The sequence below is a fragment of the Ziziphus jujuba genome, chromosome 12, assembly GCF_031755915.1.
Source record: "Ziziphus jujuba cultivar Dongzao chromosome 12, ASM3175591v1".
Classification (NCBI taxonomy): domain Eukaryota; kingdom Viridiplantae; phylum Streptophyta; class Magnoliopsida; order Rosales; family Rhamnaceae; genus Ziziphus; species Ziziphus jujuba.
This window is the reverse complement of record NC_083390.1, coordinates 19,887,501-19,905,411: the sequence shown is the minus strand read 5'-3', so window position 1 is coordinate 19,905,411 and position 17,911 is coordinate 19,887,501. Positions and strand designations below refer to the sequence as shown.

Here is a 17,911-nt window from a genome sequence, read left to right as displayed (position 1 = left end):
GTAAAAGATTATGATATGGTGTTTGATACAAGTTATAATGAAAATATTTTATTGTGTCAAATGAATAAATTGTGTTGATTGTACAAACAAATAATTGAAAATTTTACATATGATTTTTTTTTTAATTATGCAAAATAGTAGATGATTTTTTTTTTTATACAAATAGTAGATATTTTCATAATAAGTTAAATATAATATAAATAAATTTGATGAATAATTTAATAATTTTAATGTTATTATTATTTTTTTAATGTTAGAATGAGAGGATTTAAACTCAAATAATTATTTAAAGAATGCAATAAAATATTTTTTTTAAATGAAAATTAAAACGTTAAAAATATATATCATATTTTTAAGTTCAAGTAAATAAATTATATATTATTATCTTATTATCGCTGCTATTCATTCTATATCACTATTATTATTCATTTTTTAAGTAATTATAAAAATAACTTATATTTTATTATTATAAATGTACGTGTGATGGATATTACCATTTAAAATCGTTCATAAAGTTTAACATAATTTAATTTTTTATATAGGTTTTCTAAAAAACAAAAAGAATTCAAAAATTACGTTAGTTGAAACTCTAGTTGTAGGAGAGGCTTACTTCAAGTAGTTAGGGTATGCTACCATTTGAGATAAAATTTGGTGGATTATGTATTATCTATTTTATCTATTTTTACATAGTCATTCTATATTTTTATTTTTTATTTTTTGGGTCTTAGATCTCTATTATACGATGGATCTCATATTTTCTGAAGTTATTAAGCCACAAGACTCTATATTTCCAGTGGTTATTGGACCCCGAGTAATCCGAATCGAGCCGAGTCGGATCACGAGGGTGTAAAGCTCTTCCAGCATCAATTTTCTCCATTCACAATATTCGAACCCGAAATTTTGCTTAAGGAGAATAGATGTTGAACCACATGAACCAACCAACTTACATTGGTTGTTCTATAATTTTTTTTTATACATAGTAAAAATAATACTAAAAAATTACAACATTAAATCATATTAATCATTTTAAAATTATATTAATCAATTTTTATCATATGTCAAAAATTTATAGAAAGATTATGTAGAAATAGATGGTTCAGATACCAAATAATTTTTTTCCCAATTTTATAATTTCACATACTAATCCCTACTTTCCCATAAAAAATAAATAAAGTGAAAGTGAAACTTTTTTATTTATGATGAAGAATTTTTTTTTTGATGAATTAAATAAAATAAAACTTATAAACGAACAAATGCTAAGATTCATGGGGTTATACACTTCATAAAAACCAATATATATATATATATATATGTCAAATTAAAACTTTGACCTTTCAATTTCTCTATTAATATTAACAATTTTTGTTATATGGAAACAATTTAGTGATAAAATTCATTGTTTCCTTATATAATGAATTCGAATCCTTCATTTTTAGTATGAATATACATACACACAATTACATTGTATAATTATTTCTTAAATGTGAGATGTGAGTTATATGTTTAAAATAATAAAATATTTAAACAAATATTGAAATTTATTGAATGTCCATAATAATTTATATAAAAGAATAATGAAAAGAAAAAAAATGAAATAAAACTTTAGAATTAACTTATTAAATCAATTAATTATCAGTATCTTTATAGAAATTAATAATATCGACGGTATATTATATTTATCTTAATTAATGGACATATATGTAAATATAATATTGTTAAAAATATGTAAAAAATAAAAATAAAATACATTATTGAGTAAAATATATAATATAGCTATCATAGTTACATTAAAATTTAAGAATATTATCCCGATAACATACAAAGATCTTTGATAGTCGAAAATAATTGCTCTCTTTTTCATTTTCTTTTCTATATATGTAATATGAAAAATACCGATCAAAATACTATATATTTTAATAATTAATTATGTTAAAATATCATATTCTATATTTTAAACTTAATTAAATATTAATAATGTTTTTGAAATATTTTGATAAATACAAATTTAATAAATATTTTAAAAAATTTCATAAAAATTGTGGTCAAAATATTAAAAATATTGATGAATATTATGAAAATTTTGATTAAAATGCGAATGAGTTGATATGAATTCATATGAACAAAAATTTTTTAAAATATCAAAAAATTTGAATACAAAAACTTTTACAACTTTTTTTTTATCCATTTTTTAGAACTTATATTTTTTTTTAGCAATGTATTGAAAATATAGAAATTTTGAAAAAGTATTATGGAAATTATAATAGATAAGTTTATAAACTTCTCATTCCCAATTGATTTAAAAATGAAGAAAAAGTATTGATTGAACCACGCAGCCATACCACTCGCCTAAATTACCGACCAACAAAATTAAAAAATTCAGTTTAAAATTCTTGAATTATTTTCAATTCACATGCTCTCCATTGCACCTTTCGTGCCCAAAAAAAAAAAATTTAAGAAAAGGCAAATAAGAATATATATATATATATATATATATATACATAGTTAAAAAGGGCAAGCATGGCCAGTTTTCTTTGAATATAATAATGGTGATGGAGAGTAAATTTCTAAATACAGCTGGGAGTGGTACATTGTAATTTGGGTACTGTTTGGCAACTTTGTCTTGGAATATCCAATTTTGGAGAAAAAAGGACCTCCAGTATTAATTGTATCCAGCACAAATCACAAAGCCGTATTTGGAGATTAAAACTCCATCCCAAGAAAAAACATTTCCTCAGGTTTTTCATGGTGGCTTTTGAGCATGACATTCCAATCCAAGCTTAACACAGAACGGAGATTAGTCAAATATATTCCAAAAAAGTGTTACCCAAAAGAAAAAGAAATTGAAGAAAAGGAAAAAAATTATGGATATTCAATAAATGGATAAACATATTCAAGTTTCCAAACAGAGGATCCTAATTCGAATGCTAAAAACGTCAAGCCTCCAAATCAAAATTGCCAGTGAATGCCACCAAAGCCTCTCTCAGTAGGCACGTGCCCTTCTACAGAAAAAAATGAAGTAAAAACAAAAAATAAAAAATAATAATAATAAAATATAGCAAAAGGCCAAAATTCATTACGTTCTCTTTTTTTTTTCTTTTTTTTTTTTGGGTAAATTGTACAAAAAAATTATCAAATTTGGTTTAGTAATTTAGAATAAAAATTGCTCTATCATTTTATTTATTTATTTATTGCTGAAAGCTCTCTCATTTTATTTAATTTCCTATCCAACCACCCCTGTGATCATTACAAATGGAAATTTCATGTTAAGGGATTCAAACATTTTGTCAAAACTTGTTATTGATTTTAATTATTTTAACAACACAAACTCATTAAATATATTGTGTTTATGAGATTTACTATGTATTTTATTACTTGTTTTATATATTTGTTTGATTAGTTAGATATTTTGGATTTGGAAGGAAACTTGTAGAATGGTGTGCATAATTACCACAATAACTTGAAAAAAAATAATGCTTATAGCACCACATCAAAATACCAATGAAACTTTATGAATAATTATTAATTAGGTCGATTGACAATGATTAATTTAAATATTGGTGTTTTCATCCCAATGTTTTTAGATCTTTACATTACTATAGTAATTAAATAAATTTATTTTTCTCATCTTGAATTAATAATAGTCTTAATTATTTTTATTTTCTTAGATCAATCATACATAAATATTTTAAATATTAGAGGAAGAGGAAGTTGTAATGTCAGTGATATAATTACACCAGGAAAAGATACAATAAAATAGGGTAGTGCTCTTTTAATTATTGAACTTTTGTATTTTGGTTCATAATTTTTTTTAGCACTTTAATTTTTGTTTTTGCACTTTAGTAATTTAATTAATTTTGTCTATTTTTTAACAATTTTAAAGCAAACAGTGCAATTAATGTAACATGTACAAGTCCTGTTTGATATTTTAATTTATTTGTTTTATTGATTAAGTGTATTATTTGCCTCAAACTGCTAATAAAGAGCAGGCAATAAATGGTTAAAGGATTAAAATGAAAAAAAAAATTTAAAGTTTGAAAACTGAAAATATAAAATAAAAAAAATCAAAGTTTAAAATATAAAAGCTTGATAGTTAAGGAAAAAATCAAATGATCATTGGACAATTTACTTTTAAATGGGTTTTCTATAAATTATTAGCACATATGAAAAAAGTTATTGATATAATTTTAAAATAATTGATGTGATTTAAAATTTTAATTTTTTATTATATTTTTTTAACATGTTAAAAAAATTAATGAAACAACCATTTAATGAAACAACCATATAAAAAATAAGTGATCCTAATTTTATCTCAATAATTATTAAGATGCCATACATAATAAGAACTCAAAAAAAAAAAATTCTAAATAAGTTATAAGAAAAGTGAAACAACTAATTAAAATAAAATAATTAGCTTTCAATTTAAAAAAAAATTCAAACCAATATTTTATAAAAATATTGGTAATATAATTTTTTTTAATTTTTGATTTTTTAAAGCAAAAATTAACACACAAGTATGTTATGATCAAACGGGTGTTTTTGAGAGAATTAAAAATAGCAAAAAAAAAAAAAAAAAAAAAGAAAGAAAGAAAAAAGCAAAAGGAAAATAAATAGAGGTAAATGAAAATGCGATGTGGAAATTGTGTTGCAGGGAATTTTTGATGGAGAATTTGGAATTGTAATTGAAAGCAAATTCTTTTCTTCTTCAAAACCCAAATTTAGTCCCAACAACACAAATACAAAACTCACCACCACCACCCCCACCCCCACATCTTCTTCGTCCCCTCAGGGAAGCACGTGCATCACCACCTCCATTCTCTCTCTCTCTCTTTCTCTGTTCGAATAGATACAAATTCAAAACGCTTTCTTCTTCTTCTTCTCTCTCTTTTTTTTTTTTTTTTTTTTTTTTTTTTTTTTTTTTCTGTACAATCTGAGAATATCCATAGGCAAGGAGGAGGAGAGAGAGAGAGAGAAGCAAGAGAAAAAAAGAGCTCCATGTGAGCGATCCAAATGCACCCATATAACCGGCTACCGAGTAGCGGCCACAGCACCCCATCGCCACCTCCGTCGCCGCTCCGGTCCCCCCGGTTACGCCACGGCCGGTCCAAGGCCGGTCGGTTTAACCCGCCGGGTCGGACCCTTCTGCAGCGGCTCACCTGGCACATCCTCTCTGTACTTATCCGCCGCCAGGGCGTTTTCTTATTTGCTCCTCTCCTTTACATATCCGGCATGCTCCTTTACATGGGTTCTGTCTCATTCGATGTTGTCCCCGTGATTAACCATCGTCCTGCCCCTGGTTCCGTTTACCGGAGTCCTCAGCTTTATGCCAAGCTCCGACCCGAGATGGATTCTGATAACTCCTCCGCCGATGCGGTTTGTGTTCTCGTTTCATTTCTTATTTTTGAATTTGATATATATATGTATATACATACATATATATTTTTGGTTTTTGGATGTGGGTTTGATTTAGTTTTGTTGAATTAATGAAAAATGAGAAATGTGTGTGATTTGCTTTCTTGGGTTTGTGTTTTGTTTCAGTGGATTGCTGAGTTTTGATGAATATTTTTAGGATTTTGTGTCTGGGGAATGATTTATTTGGTTTTGCTATTAATATAGACGTAGAGATCTTCTGGGTTTGTCACGTATGAGATGTATTTTAATCTATGAGATCAGTTCCTGTATAACTTCATTTGATATGGAAAGTTTTCGTCCTCTTGCATTCTATGGTTCTTGGTAACGGAATTGTAACTTTTGAATCTTTCCCATTTTTATTTTTTTGTACGTTTTAGTTTTTGGAATAAAACTAAAGAAAGGTATCGTGCTAAAGAGGGAAAAGAAGTATTTTCCTCCCCCCCCCCTTCCTGTTTACTTTGGGTTCCACCCTTCTCCTGCTTTCTCAAGATTTAGATTAAAAAATAGAAGGGAAGAAGCTTAAGAAAGGAATGAATTTTGAAGAATCTTCTTCTCTTTACAATCACTCCTCATGTCCAGATGCATGTTCTGAAGGAAGTTTGGTAATATTCTATTAAATTAAATAAGAAAACAACGTCAAGTACTTTTTATGCTTCACTGCAAATTGTTAATGTGGGTAATGGGTATTAACATATGAATCTGAATTGGAAGGAAGAGCTACTTATATTATTATATATAAAAACAAAACAAAACAAAATAGTTGCGCATATTCTGGTAATTTTATAGTGTCATCTCCTTATTAATATCTGTTCCAATGTGTTCCATTTGGTATGCAAATCTGAGCTTTTGATGGGATTTCATGAGCTTAACCATAGGTTTATACAAGTACTAACAGCTTCACACCTAAAATTTTAGGTAGCTTAGAAAGGAGCTCAGATGAAAAGACTGAAGTATCTTCAGAAGAAGTACAAAGAAATTAAAGAAGGTTTAGGAGTCAAGTTAAAGGAGAGAGAAAGGACCCAATATTTTGTAAAATATGATTCCTAGCCAAGACATAGGGTGCCGACTTTTGATTTATGTGGACTTAGTTACATGATTCACACTTGATGGGAGGAGGAAAAGGACCTTTCCTTCTCTATGGAAGTCAAATTCTGCTTCAGAAAAGTCCCTCCATATTTGGCAACTTTCACTTGAAAAATAAGAAGGAAAACTTTATCATTACAAATTTTGGGTCGTGTAATTTTTTAATTTTTTTTAATTACTTTATTTGTTAGATGCTTGGTACTTTGAGGCTTCTGCTTCTTGTCTACAGGCTTCTCTTTCGTTTCCATTATGAGTTGGATTATACTGCTTTTGCATTCTATCTGGTTGTTTGTATTGGTGCTGAAGTGTCGTGATTCATTTTATCGTACAAGAAGTTGCATACTTGGGGCTTTTCTTCCTAAAAATTGAAAGTTGAGAACAATTTGTTACGTTGCTGTTGTTGTATGGCATAGTGTTTTTAAAATTTTTTTTTTTATTATTATTTTTTTAATAGATGTCCATGGAGTCTTTCTTTGGCTTGTTGCTAGGCTATTCTTAGAGGTCCTGTGACCTATTGCTGCAGTTCTGATCTCAATTAATATTTTATTTAATTACTACTTTGTACTGATTAACCTATCAACTTCACTCAGATATCAACCATATGGAAACACTCTTATAAAGGTGGGGAGTGGAGACCATGTACAAACAAGTCCTCTGGAGGTACGAGTTCTGTCCATGATTTCTAATGTGGGAAATTCATGATGGTATTTCTTTTTCTTTTATGATCATTCGGTTTTCATTTTCTTATTGCATGACAAGCTGGACACTTTTTAATTTGGTGGGGCTAGTAATAATTAGGATTGACCCTTTCGTTTACGTTGCTGCATTACTACCAGACTTATTATTACCCCTACTGATGTTGTGACATAAATTTTGCCATCTCCAGATTCTCCACATACCATAAGATTTTGGTTGGCACCACCTTTAGCTACTTTAGGACCAAATAATAAGTTAGATTACCATCTTCACGTATCATCTCCTTTATTGTCATTAAAGCAACAAACTCTTCTTCTGGTTGTTCCATCACTTTAACCTCTTTCTTTTGCTCCTGAGGCCTCCAGTGGTACTATCCATGTGGCAGCATGGCATTTTGCTGCATTTGTAGAATCTGGTCATTACAATTTTCTCTGTAATAACTAGGAGTTTGTCATGGTAGTTGTACATATTATTAATATAAATCTCTTCTACGTCATAATACACATTGGATTTTTGGTATGTTAGCAGTTCTTTTTGGCTGATGTTTGTCTGCTTGGTTCAACTAATCCTTCCAAATGCATATGCTATCATGCATGCTAATAGTTTTGCTTACTTCCCAAACCCCTACACACCTATACAACCTAAGCTATTGCCTAATGGCTATGCATCTATTTTCTTCATTCTTCACCCTGTAAATAATTGCATTTCCTGACTATATCCTGTATTTGTTGATTATGCATCCTTTTTTTAATATTAAATTCCCAAGAAATGTTCTCTTAAACTGCAACATGTCATTTGTTATTATTATCGGTTGATAAGTAGTTGATTTTATTTATTATTTTAGGCTTACCTGATTCAAATGGTTACATATATGTTGAGGCAAATGGTGGCTTAAATCAGCAGAGAACTTCGGTGAGTCTTACATACTTCATGTCAGTTGTTTTCTTGCATGTGTACGCCTTGCCTGTTTCTATCTTGCAGAATTTATCTTCGTGTAACATTTTCCTTGCCTGTTTCTATCTTGCAGAATTTATCTTCATGTAACATTTTGTATTGACTCTTCTATACATTGTTGTTTTTGATGCTTTGTAGATTTGTAATGCAGTTTCAGTGGCGGGCTATCTTAATGCGACCCTTGTTATTCCCAACTTTCATTTTCATAGCATCTGGAGAGATCCTAGGTTTGTCAGTGCTTATTTTATTTATTCAGCATTTTGTGGGAAAAGAAGTATTAATTTTTCAAGATACAGACATGCTGAGTTCAAATTATTTATTTATTTACTTTATTATTATTATTTTTAATTGTATTTGTTCTAAACAATTTTATTTATGTTCGTTGGGAGCTTTTAGTTGATAAATAACATTATACTCTATATTGTTTCTGTTCTGTGACCAAATGGTGTAGTATGTAAGAAAAAAGAGTAGTGTCATTAAGCAATGTTCTATGAGCAATCAAAAGACAGGAGGATGTTAATTATGGTAAATAATACTTTCTAGTTTTGTAGATACCCCTAAGTTGTTCATATGCTTATAAGATTTTAAGTGTTTTGTATATCAGTTTTCTGGAGAAGCTTTGTGCAATTCACTCCGTGGGTCTGATAGTGTTTGATTGCTATTCAATATGCTGTGAATACGTGGTTGACCATAGTTTCCACTGTCTTCTTGATATTAGTATAGAGGCAATTGATTAATAGATTGATTATTGCTGTCCATGTCCCTTTACATGGTGAATCTAAATAAATTGATGAATATAATTTTATGATTTTTTTTTTTTTTTTCAATTGCTACATGATGAATCTAAATAAATTGATGAATATAATTTTATGAATTTTTTTTTTTTTTCAATTGCTACATGGTGAATCTAAATAAATTGATGATTATAATTTTATGATTTTTTTTTTTTTTTTTCAATTGCACTTTTCGTGACTTAAGGGTTGGCCATGAATTATAACATATATGCACATTGCGTGCTGTTGTATCTTGCTCAAAAACTCATGGCTGTTGAGGTTATTGTTTACTCGATATCAATGCTGTCATCACATCTAATTTCCTTACAAACTGCATTATCTGACTTCAGTCTCGCTTTGCAGCAAATTTGATGATATTTATGATGAAGATTATTTCGTCAGTACCTTAGAAAATGATGTCCGGGTGGTTAATAAGATCCCGGAATACCTAATGGAGCGGTTTGATCACAACTTGACGAATGTTTACAACTTCAGAGTAAAAGCATGGTCACCAATTCAATATTATGGTGAAGCAGTTCTCCCGAAGCTGCTAGAAGAAAAGTGAGCTTGAATATCAGTTGTTTCTTCTGTCTTTATCTTTACTATTATTATTATTATTTATTTATTTAAATTTTTTTTTTTATCTTAGCATATTTCTCTAATGTATGCTGATCGTGGAGGGTTTGCTGACAATGGAACTTTGGTACTATTTAATTTCTTATTTGGTAGTGTCATTATGATTTTCTTTAATAGAACTCTGACATTAAAGAGAGAAATGTCATAAGGATTAGGCACCGTATCATCTAAGCTAGGAAACTAGTCAAACATGTATAGGCTTTCAGGGTATAGGACTTTGCTCGTGGACCTAGAATTTTTCAGTCTGGAGATGGAAATTTGCCCTAATCAAATTGGCTGGATTGGAAACTTCTTAGTAGTTGTGCAAATGTTGTCGAGTTCAGATACTGGTGGATAATAATAGAGGGTTTTGCTTGGAAACGTGTAAACCGAACTCAACCTGATCAGCAGTGATTAGTTGTGCTAAATCTTTTCTTTACTATTTTTCTACAGTATTAGTACTATTTCTAGAAGCAAAAAATAGAAAAGAATAAGTACTATTTCCTTACATTGTTGAAAGATCTTTTAACAATATCTTCTTCTTTATAAACTCCTTCACGGTTGATTTGTATTTGAAGGGTATGGTTGCAGAACTCATGCTTCTTTATCTTTCTTTTGTTTCTGCATAATTCATGTTTCTTTGTTTCTCTTCTCTCTCTGTTTTGGGATAATAAATGGTACTAGTGTTGGTTTACTTAAACATTTTGTCCTTACCAATACAGGGTCATACGTATTTCCCCTTTTGCAAATAGGTTGTCATTCGATGCTCCTCCTGCTGTTCAAAGGCTTAGATGCTTGGCAAATTATGAGGCTTTAAAATTTTCAAGTCCTATATTAACTTTGGGAGAAACTTTGGTTGCAAGAATGAAAGAACGCAGTGCAAAATACGGTGGCAAATACGTTTCTGTACATCTTCGCTTTGAGGAGGTTAGTTACAATCAGCATTAAGCATGCTATTGCAATTTCGTTTGTCATCAATTGGACATTTATCATCTTATGTTCTGGCTGCAAGTGTAAATGATAATCTCCTGTGTGCAGGACATGGTTGCTTTTTCTTGTTGTATATTTGATGGTGGAAAGAAAGAAAAGGAAGACATGGATGCAGCAAGGGAAAGGGGTTGGAAGGGGAAATTTACAAAACCTGGCCGGGTTATACGTCCTGGAGCAATCAGAATAAATGGAAAATGTCCTCTTACTCCTTTAGAGGTACATCTATTGCTCTCTTGTACATTTTCTTGCTCGAACACAAATTTAGATTACAATAGTTTTATTTTCCACTGCGAATTTTGTTGTTACCCTGCCATGACTAGCTTGTGCATTAAAATTGCTAACAAAGCAATTTTGTGATATTAAAAATGTTATCGGGTACTGTTCTTTCATTTAGTTGTCAATGAATGGTCCATGTGTAAGCTTGTAGTTTTGATCATTTTAGTATTTTAGTGAGTAATGCTTGCTATTTCAAAAGTTATGCCTCTTTTGCGTGTTTATACCTTGATCAAATGCCTGAATGGAGTGGTTGGCTAAGAATACATTAAGAACCCCAAATATGTTTAGATAAAAGGAAGTTCAGTAAAATGTAGTTGGTGTTGGTCGATCATTTGGGTCTCTAGAAGTTACTGGAATTCGCGACACAAATATGAGCAGAATGTTTTAATATTAAAAACTGGGATGAAAGATGTAAAATCTATACTTTTGGTAAATTGTTTTAGGTGCTCTGTGCTTCTGTATACTAGTGCTAATAATTCCGGCTTAAAAATAAGAATATTGAGATTGAGGAAAAACAGTCTTTAAGGTGGCCAATCAGAATGGCATAGTTTGCTAGATTTGTAATTTCATGTCTAGTACTTTTAGGTTTATAATTCAACATCCTTTTTAAATTTCAAGTTCTTCATCGTCTATAGCCAAACAGATAATGAAGTATGTCAAACATGTTCCTTGTAATTGTTTAACTAGAATGTGTAATCATACAAAAGTTTTGGAGTCTGCATGTGAAAGACAACTAGCTTTTATGACAAAATTATTAACCGCTTGAAATATAACTAAGAAGATAGTATGTCTATGATGGGGGTTTTGTTGGTTGCCGCTTCTTCTATTATAAACAGATTGGTTATTTTTTTATGGAGTGATTTGACTGTTTCTGTAAGTTCCTTCTTTATTTACATTTATCAACAGCTCATTCGCATTCTTGCATCTTGTCAGGTTGGGTTGATACTAAGGGGAATGGGCTTTGATAAAAGCACATTTATCTATCTAGCATCTGGAAAGATATACAATGCTGAGAAAAATATGGCCCCACTTTTGGAAATGTTTCCAAATTTGCAGACCAAGGAAATGCTGGCTTCAGAGGAGGAACTTGCACCCTACAAGGTTTGAATGATTTGGGGTTTTGTTTCTCATTTTCCATCTTAGAGGCGGGATCTAAAGCCATCATTTTGACTTGAGTTTTGCTGCTAGAATTATTCTTCCAGGATGGCTGCCATAGACTACACTGTTTGTCTTCATAGTGAGGTATTTGTGACAACTCAAGGTGGAAACTTCCCTCATTTTCTCATGGGCCACAGAAGATACTTGTATGGTGGACACTCCAAGACAATCAGGCCTGACAAACGGAAGTTAGTGTTACTCTTCGACAATCCCAATATAGGGTATGTGAAAATTATCTTTTTGCTGCTAGTTTTTTTCATTTTCACATTCAGTTACATTTTAGACTAAGTGAGAGGTAAAATCTACAAATTTCAAGTCACAGTAGGAAGTTCTTTTTCTTGGGATTGAGCCTAAACAAATAGAAAGGAGCAGTTTACAAAATCATTACAAAATTGTTACGTGTTTGTGTCGCTATTGAAAAGAAGAAAACAGTGCAAGGACACAATTAAAAATCTATTCCAATGGAAAATTGTGCCCATCTTTCTCTCTATTTCTCCCTTTCTTTTTAATTTCTACCTTGTGAAATTAGGTACCAAAATGGAACTTTCTAGCTGCTAAATAAATTTGGAGTAATGAACATCAATGATAGATCATTCTTGCTCCAATAGTACCCCATGGTAAATATAATTGGATTTGTTTTGTGCTTTGTTTCTTTTCAGATGGAGAAGTTTCAAGCGACAACTGCTGAATATGCGGTCTCATAGTGATTCCAAAGGCCATGAGATAAAAAGGCGAAATGACTCTATTTATACCTTTCCCTGCCCGGATTGCATGTGCCGTGTGAACAAGACAGAAGATACAAAATCATCATCGGCACCGTGATTACATGAGGATAGTTTGATTGGTGTTCCTTGTACCTGTAATTTTGAGCACATCTTGCTGCTGACCACCCACCCACCCCCTCCTCTTTTTGTGTTGGAATTCTTTGATTTTTTCCCCCCCTTTCCCAACGGCGGAGAGGGCATACACTCAAAATTTTGGGAGCTTCCAAGGATTTTGTTGCAGGTCACATTGATCTGATTATTTTCCCGGGATTGGATAGCGGGGTTGCAGGACAAGAACATAGCAACGAGGCCATATTTCCATTGCAGGAGCTTCCCGGGTGTTGACTAAAAGGATTGTTTTATATTTGAAGTAGCAGCTGCTGTATCTAACAAGCTGTGTATGACACCAAATTCATTCATAGCCTGGTTTTGTGGTGTTGTAGATTATTTGGACTTTGGTTCCTTTGTGAAGTAGAATCTAAGTTGGATCGTTGTATACATTTGACCCAAAATCAGGGTATTCATTTTTTTTGTTTTTTTTTTTGTTTTCCTCTTTTCTTTTTGGTCTCTCTCTTCATGTCATTTTTATACCTTGTCCATTTTGAGGACATTATACTTCACTCCGGTGAGAGCTGTAATTTGTGATTTTAGGGGGCACGAATGTAATTATAGCTGGCTACTAAAATTTTCTAACGTCACTGCCCATTTTTGGTGTGTTTGGCTTATGCTTGTCCCTTATTAATGAAGCACCTCAATATAATTTGCTTTGCGTTTCTAGGAACATAATTTTGGTTTTTTTTTTTTTTTTTTTTTTTTTTTTTTTTTTTTTTTTAAAGTTTTAAAAGGAAGTGGAATTTTACTAAGCCAAAGAAGAAAATATTTTTTAGGCATGCCTTCGTTTTACAATTGATGTTTTTTTATTTTTTTAAAAATATTTTTTAGCTTAGACATACAAAATTATCAAAGATAAATAATTTTTTAATAATTACTTTTTATATTTGATATTTTAAAATAAAAATGAAAAAATTATACATAATTTTCAACTAGAAAGGATTTTTTTCAGTATTGAAATAATATTTACGAAATATAATATAAATGTAATAATTATTTTATATATTTAATTAATAAATAATTTTATTAAATATAGATTTTTAATATTTTTTTATTAATAATAGTATATTTTTAATTATTAACATCTATTATAAATCAATTTATTAGAAGAATTATAATATCCATCCAATATTTTTGTAGTTTTAATAGTTAATATGATAATTAATTAATTAAATTAATATTAAAATTTTGTTAAAAAAATTTATTTGTTAAAATAAATTTTATTAATTTTTATAATTTTTTATCGTTATTTAATCATTTTCAATATTTTCATAGATATTTTTATATTATTAATTTTTTATATTTTAATCGATATTGAAATTATAAATTTTAATTTTTAATAAATTAAAACAATAAATAAGTGAACTAAATTGATCCATTTGAAAACCATAAAAATAAATTTAATTAATTTTGAAATTAATAAATAGTGTGATAAGGTTTATTTATTTATGTATGGGAAACCAATAAAAACTTGAAGAAATTCCTGCAATAGTGTGAGCGAGCATCCAAACGCGGCACTATCATTTCCTCCTTTGACCTTATCTGTCATAACCGCAACTGCAAGTTTGACCAAATTTGAGTATAAAAGTCGGCCAATATTTCGTGGAGCGACAAAGAGAACCAACAAAACCAGCCCCATGGGGATCGTCCAAACTCTCACTCATGACCAGCTCCAATCCTTTAACTCCGATGGTAAATAATTTGCTTTTCGTAATTCTGTTCTGTTTTCATATTTCAAATTCCACATATTTTTCACAATACCACCAAAAAAAAAAAAAAAAAAGTGTTTTCAGAAAACAAAAACGAAAACGTAGAAGAAAAAGCAAAACTTGTTTTTGTTGAACGATTTGAACACCGCAGGTTATATAGTGATGGAGTCGTTTGCGAGTGATGAGGAAATCGAGAGCATGAGGAAGAGAATGGAGCAGTTGCTCAATGAATTTGACTACTCCGCTAATGCCTCTATTTTCTCCACCAAGAATCAGGTATTTCAGAAATTTTTTTTTTTTAATTTTGTTTTATTTTGGGATTTTTTTTATTCATTCTACTATTATTATTATTTTTTTTAAATTCTTCTGTGTTTCTTTCTTCCTTTTGACAGCAACAGCTTACCGATGATTATTTCTACGAAAGTGCAGAAAAAGTTTCGTTTTTCTTTGAAGGTATAAACAAAATAGTTGTATTTATTTATTTTTCATTTTGTTTTACACAATTTTGATGCATAATCCAATAATGGAAAATTCTATTTGTAACTTTTGGATACTGTAATTTAGAAAAAAAAAAAAATAATAATAATATAACTTTGTATTTTTCAGATATTAGAGATGGATCTGTCAAATATTAAAATCTTCTGCATTGATACTCTCTTAACAGTTGAACAGTAGTTTACAGTTGGTCAAAACTGAGAAATTTTTCAGAATGATCAAAATGACCAACTGTGTTTGATTGATCACTGACGGAGTAGGTGTTTGATTCATTTCTGAATGTAAACTTAAAAGTGCAAACAGGACAGATATTGCAGTTTTTCCTTAATTTTAATCCTTTTTTTGTAATCATTGCTTTCATTCGCTGGAAATTATGGGGTACCGAGAAATATTGGAAACAAATATATGATTATATTGCAAAGTTGAAATAAATTTGGCTCCTTTTTATAATCAATACTAAACTGAGTTACAGTCTAGAATCAAAAGAAATTCGTTTTTATGTTTGCTTTCCAAAATATTCTAGCTAGAATTATTCTGAAATAGAATTGAAAAGCTGAAGCAAAAGAAAGGACTTAAAATTTCTGTATCAAATATTGTGGCCAGGAAAAAAAAAAAAAAATGAACAATAAAATAAAAAAGGGTGGGGGAGGGAGCGCTGAACAAGGCAAATAGTAGGACTTTCCTTTGCTAGTGCTCGATTGGCAGGATTGTTGAGGTACTGATGTTTAGTACTTCAAGTTCCAATCTTGATATTTGTTTAGCCGGATTTTGATTTTGTTGGTAAATTATTGTTACATGATCGGGAAATCTTTGTTGTTTTCGGAAGCGTGTTCTTTGAATGCAGTGTTTACGATTATTCTGTTTTGTTTGGCAGAGAAAGCTTTTGAGGATGATGGAAAACTGAAGCAGCCAAAGGAATTCTCTATCAACAAAGTTGGCCATGGTAAGCACTATGGAAGGCATTTTAAATTATTTAGCACTCCCTTTGTCATTAAAGTGATCTTCAGTAGAGGTTTCAGATTTTTAGAGAAACTAATCCTGTGAAGCCTGTGTCATGCAGCATTACACGAGAAAGACCCAGTGTTTAATAAGTTCTCTGACTCTGAGAAATTTTCTGGTTTGTTATGCTCTTTGGGCTACAAGAGACCGGTCATCATTCAGTCTATGTATATATTTAAGGTATTTCATTTCTTTTATCCTGAAGTTTAAGTAGATCCTTGAGATGATATGATTCTAATTCTTTAATAAGGGATTTAACAACGCTCAAGCATGGCACTCTCATATCACAGTGTGCTAAATAGTTCACAGACTCTTAACGGTTTATGTTGGTGTGAAATCGTTTATCTATTTGTCTGTTTGAGACAGGTGCCATCTTGGTGACATAATGGATTCTGGACCTGTGACAAACAGACAAATAGAGAGAACATTAGCTTGCGGTAAACATAGTTCACAAATAAAGCTTTCTTCCTCCGGTTTAAAGAACATGTTTCGCAACCTGTGACTGATTGTGCAGTAGAATAATGTATTTCTTTAAGTGTGTATAAGTGTCGGTTACATATTATTACGGAACTAATCCCTTTAGCATGATTACACCTAATTGGGTTGGAGTGTCGTTGGGTCAATGTGGCAGCTTTTCTGCAAATAACCTCTTCTGATTTTGTATGTAATATGAAAGAATTTTACTTGCAGCAACCAGGTATTGGTGGAGAGGTAGTGCCACATCAGGATAACTCTTTTCTATATACTGAACCACCAACCTGCACAGGGCTGTGGCTGGCCCTGGAAGATGCAACAATAACAAATGGTTGCCTCTGGGCTATTCCTGGATCTCAAAAAAGTAGCTTTCTTATTGCTATCTAGTGGTTTAATTCTGTTGTTATATTCCTCTTTTCTTTTTCTCCTGCAAGAATGAAAAAGCTTTTATGATGTAACTTTGTTTCATGCTATGTTGTTTGCAGATGGACTTGTCAGAAGATTTATTAGAGGTGAAGATGGGGTCACCTTTGATAGGCCATCCCCAGATTATGATCATAAAGATTTTGTGCCTATTGAAGTGAAGGCTGGTTCCTTGGTTGTAATTCATGGTGATCTTATTCACCAAAGGTCGGTTGATTGCATTTTATTTGACTCTTTTTCCATAGGGTACCAAACACAAGATTTTTTCTTAGCCAAATTGACTTGACACATAATTTTTTTCCTTTTTTATGCTTGGACAACAGTCTTGAGAATCAGTCCTCGAAATCAAGGCATGCCTACAGCTTGCATGTGATAGATACTGATGGCTGCAAATGGGCTGAAAATAATTGGTAATTACATGAGGGTCATAATACTTGTTTGTCGTTATTGAGGTCTCGGCTTTATAATCTAAGGGCCCATTTGAGATGCTGGATTGGATTGAACTGGACCATTTTTAGTTTGGCCCTTTTTTTATTTTATTTTATTTTATATAATTTTAATCTAAGTCCAATCATGTGCAATCCGGCATCCCAAATGGACACTTTGGTTTTGGTGGATGTTTCAAGTACAAAGAAAACAAAACTTATTTCGTTAACAGACTTTTTTTTTTGGGGTGCTAAATTGAGTTTGTCGAGGTCGATGAATTATAATCTGAAAATATAAAATTGCTGATTGACTTGTCATCTTTTTCAAGTAACTGAAGTTCTCTTGGTTATAAGAACTAATTTTTCTATGCTTACTGTTTTAAAGAGTTGCAGGTGTACAGGCTTGTCGTTTTTTGATTTTAATCCTCTATATATATGCTGCTTTATCTAAAAAAAAAAAAATTATTGTTTTATCTTTGTATTTTCTCAGGATCAGACGAAAAACAGAGCCAAAGCCGCTTTATGTCTCTTGATCTAACTTGAGAGCTGATCTGTAT

The 17,911-nt window shown here is 30.7% G+C and overlaps 2 protein-coding genes across 3 annotated transcripts in view; both read left to right on the top strand.

Moving 5' to 3' along the window:
- The first annotated feature begins 4,601 nt into the window (after positions 1 to 4,601).
- LOC107429340 (protein ESMERALDA 1) lies at positions 4,602 to 13,493 on the top strand. 2 transcript variants are annotated; one of them, XM_048462814.2, is made up of 10 exons: positions 4,602 to 5,370; positions 7,083 to 7,152; positions 8,033 to 8,100; positions 8,281 to 8,369; positions 9,279 to 9,476; positions 10,283 to 10,457; positions 10,569 to 10,736; positions 11,730 to 11,897; positions 11,985 to 12,175; positions 12,614 to 13,493. In XM_048462814.2, the coding sequence occupies exons 1-10, from the start codon at positions 5,008 to 5,010 to the stop codon at positions 12,774 to 12,776; spliced, it is 1,653 nt and encodes a 550-aa protein (XP_048318771.1). In that variant the 5' UTR covers positions 4,602 to 5,007; the 3' UTR covers positions 12,777 to 13,493. The 2 variants fall into 2 exon arrangements, with proteins under 2 accessions (XP_048318771.1, XP_015895500.1); XM_016040014.4 differs by having other exon boundaries at positions 4,605 to 5,370; positions 10,253 to 10,457.
- Positions 13,494 to 14,363: 870 nt separating this feature from the next.
- LOC107429322 (phytanoyl-CoA dioxygenase) overlaps positions 14,364 to 17,911 on the top strand; it is a 3,814-nt gene continuing 266 nt past the window's right edge. The window contains exons 1-9 of the mRNA XM_016039989.4: positions 14,364 to 14,521; positions 14,690 to 14,814; positions 14,931 to 14,991; positions 15,908 to 15,976; positions 16,094 to 16,212; positions 16,723 to 16,870; positions 16,992 to 17,136; positions 17,253 to 17,339; positions 17,845 to 17,911. The exon at positions 17,845 to 17,911 is cut by the window's right edge and continues 266 nt beyond it. Of these exons, the coding sequence (XP_015895475.2) occupies positions 14,467 to 14,521; positions 14,690 to 14,814; positions 14,931 to 14,991; positions 15,908 to 15,976; positions 16,094 to 16,212; positions 16,723 to 16,870; positions 16,992 to 17,136; positions 17,253 to 17,339; positions 17,845 to 17,887 (852 nt within the window). The 5' untranslated portion in view covers positions 14,364 to 14,466 and the 3' untranslated portion in view covers positions 17,888 to 17,911. The remainder of the gene's footprint in view (positions 14,522 to 14,689; positions 14,815 to 14,930; positions 14,992 to 15,907; positions 15,977 to 16,093; positions 16,213 to 16,722; positions 16,871 to 16,991; positions 17,137 to 17,252; positions 17,340 to 17,844) is intronic.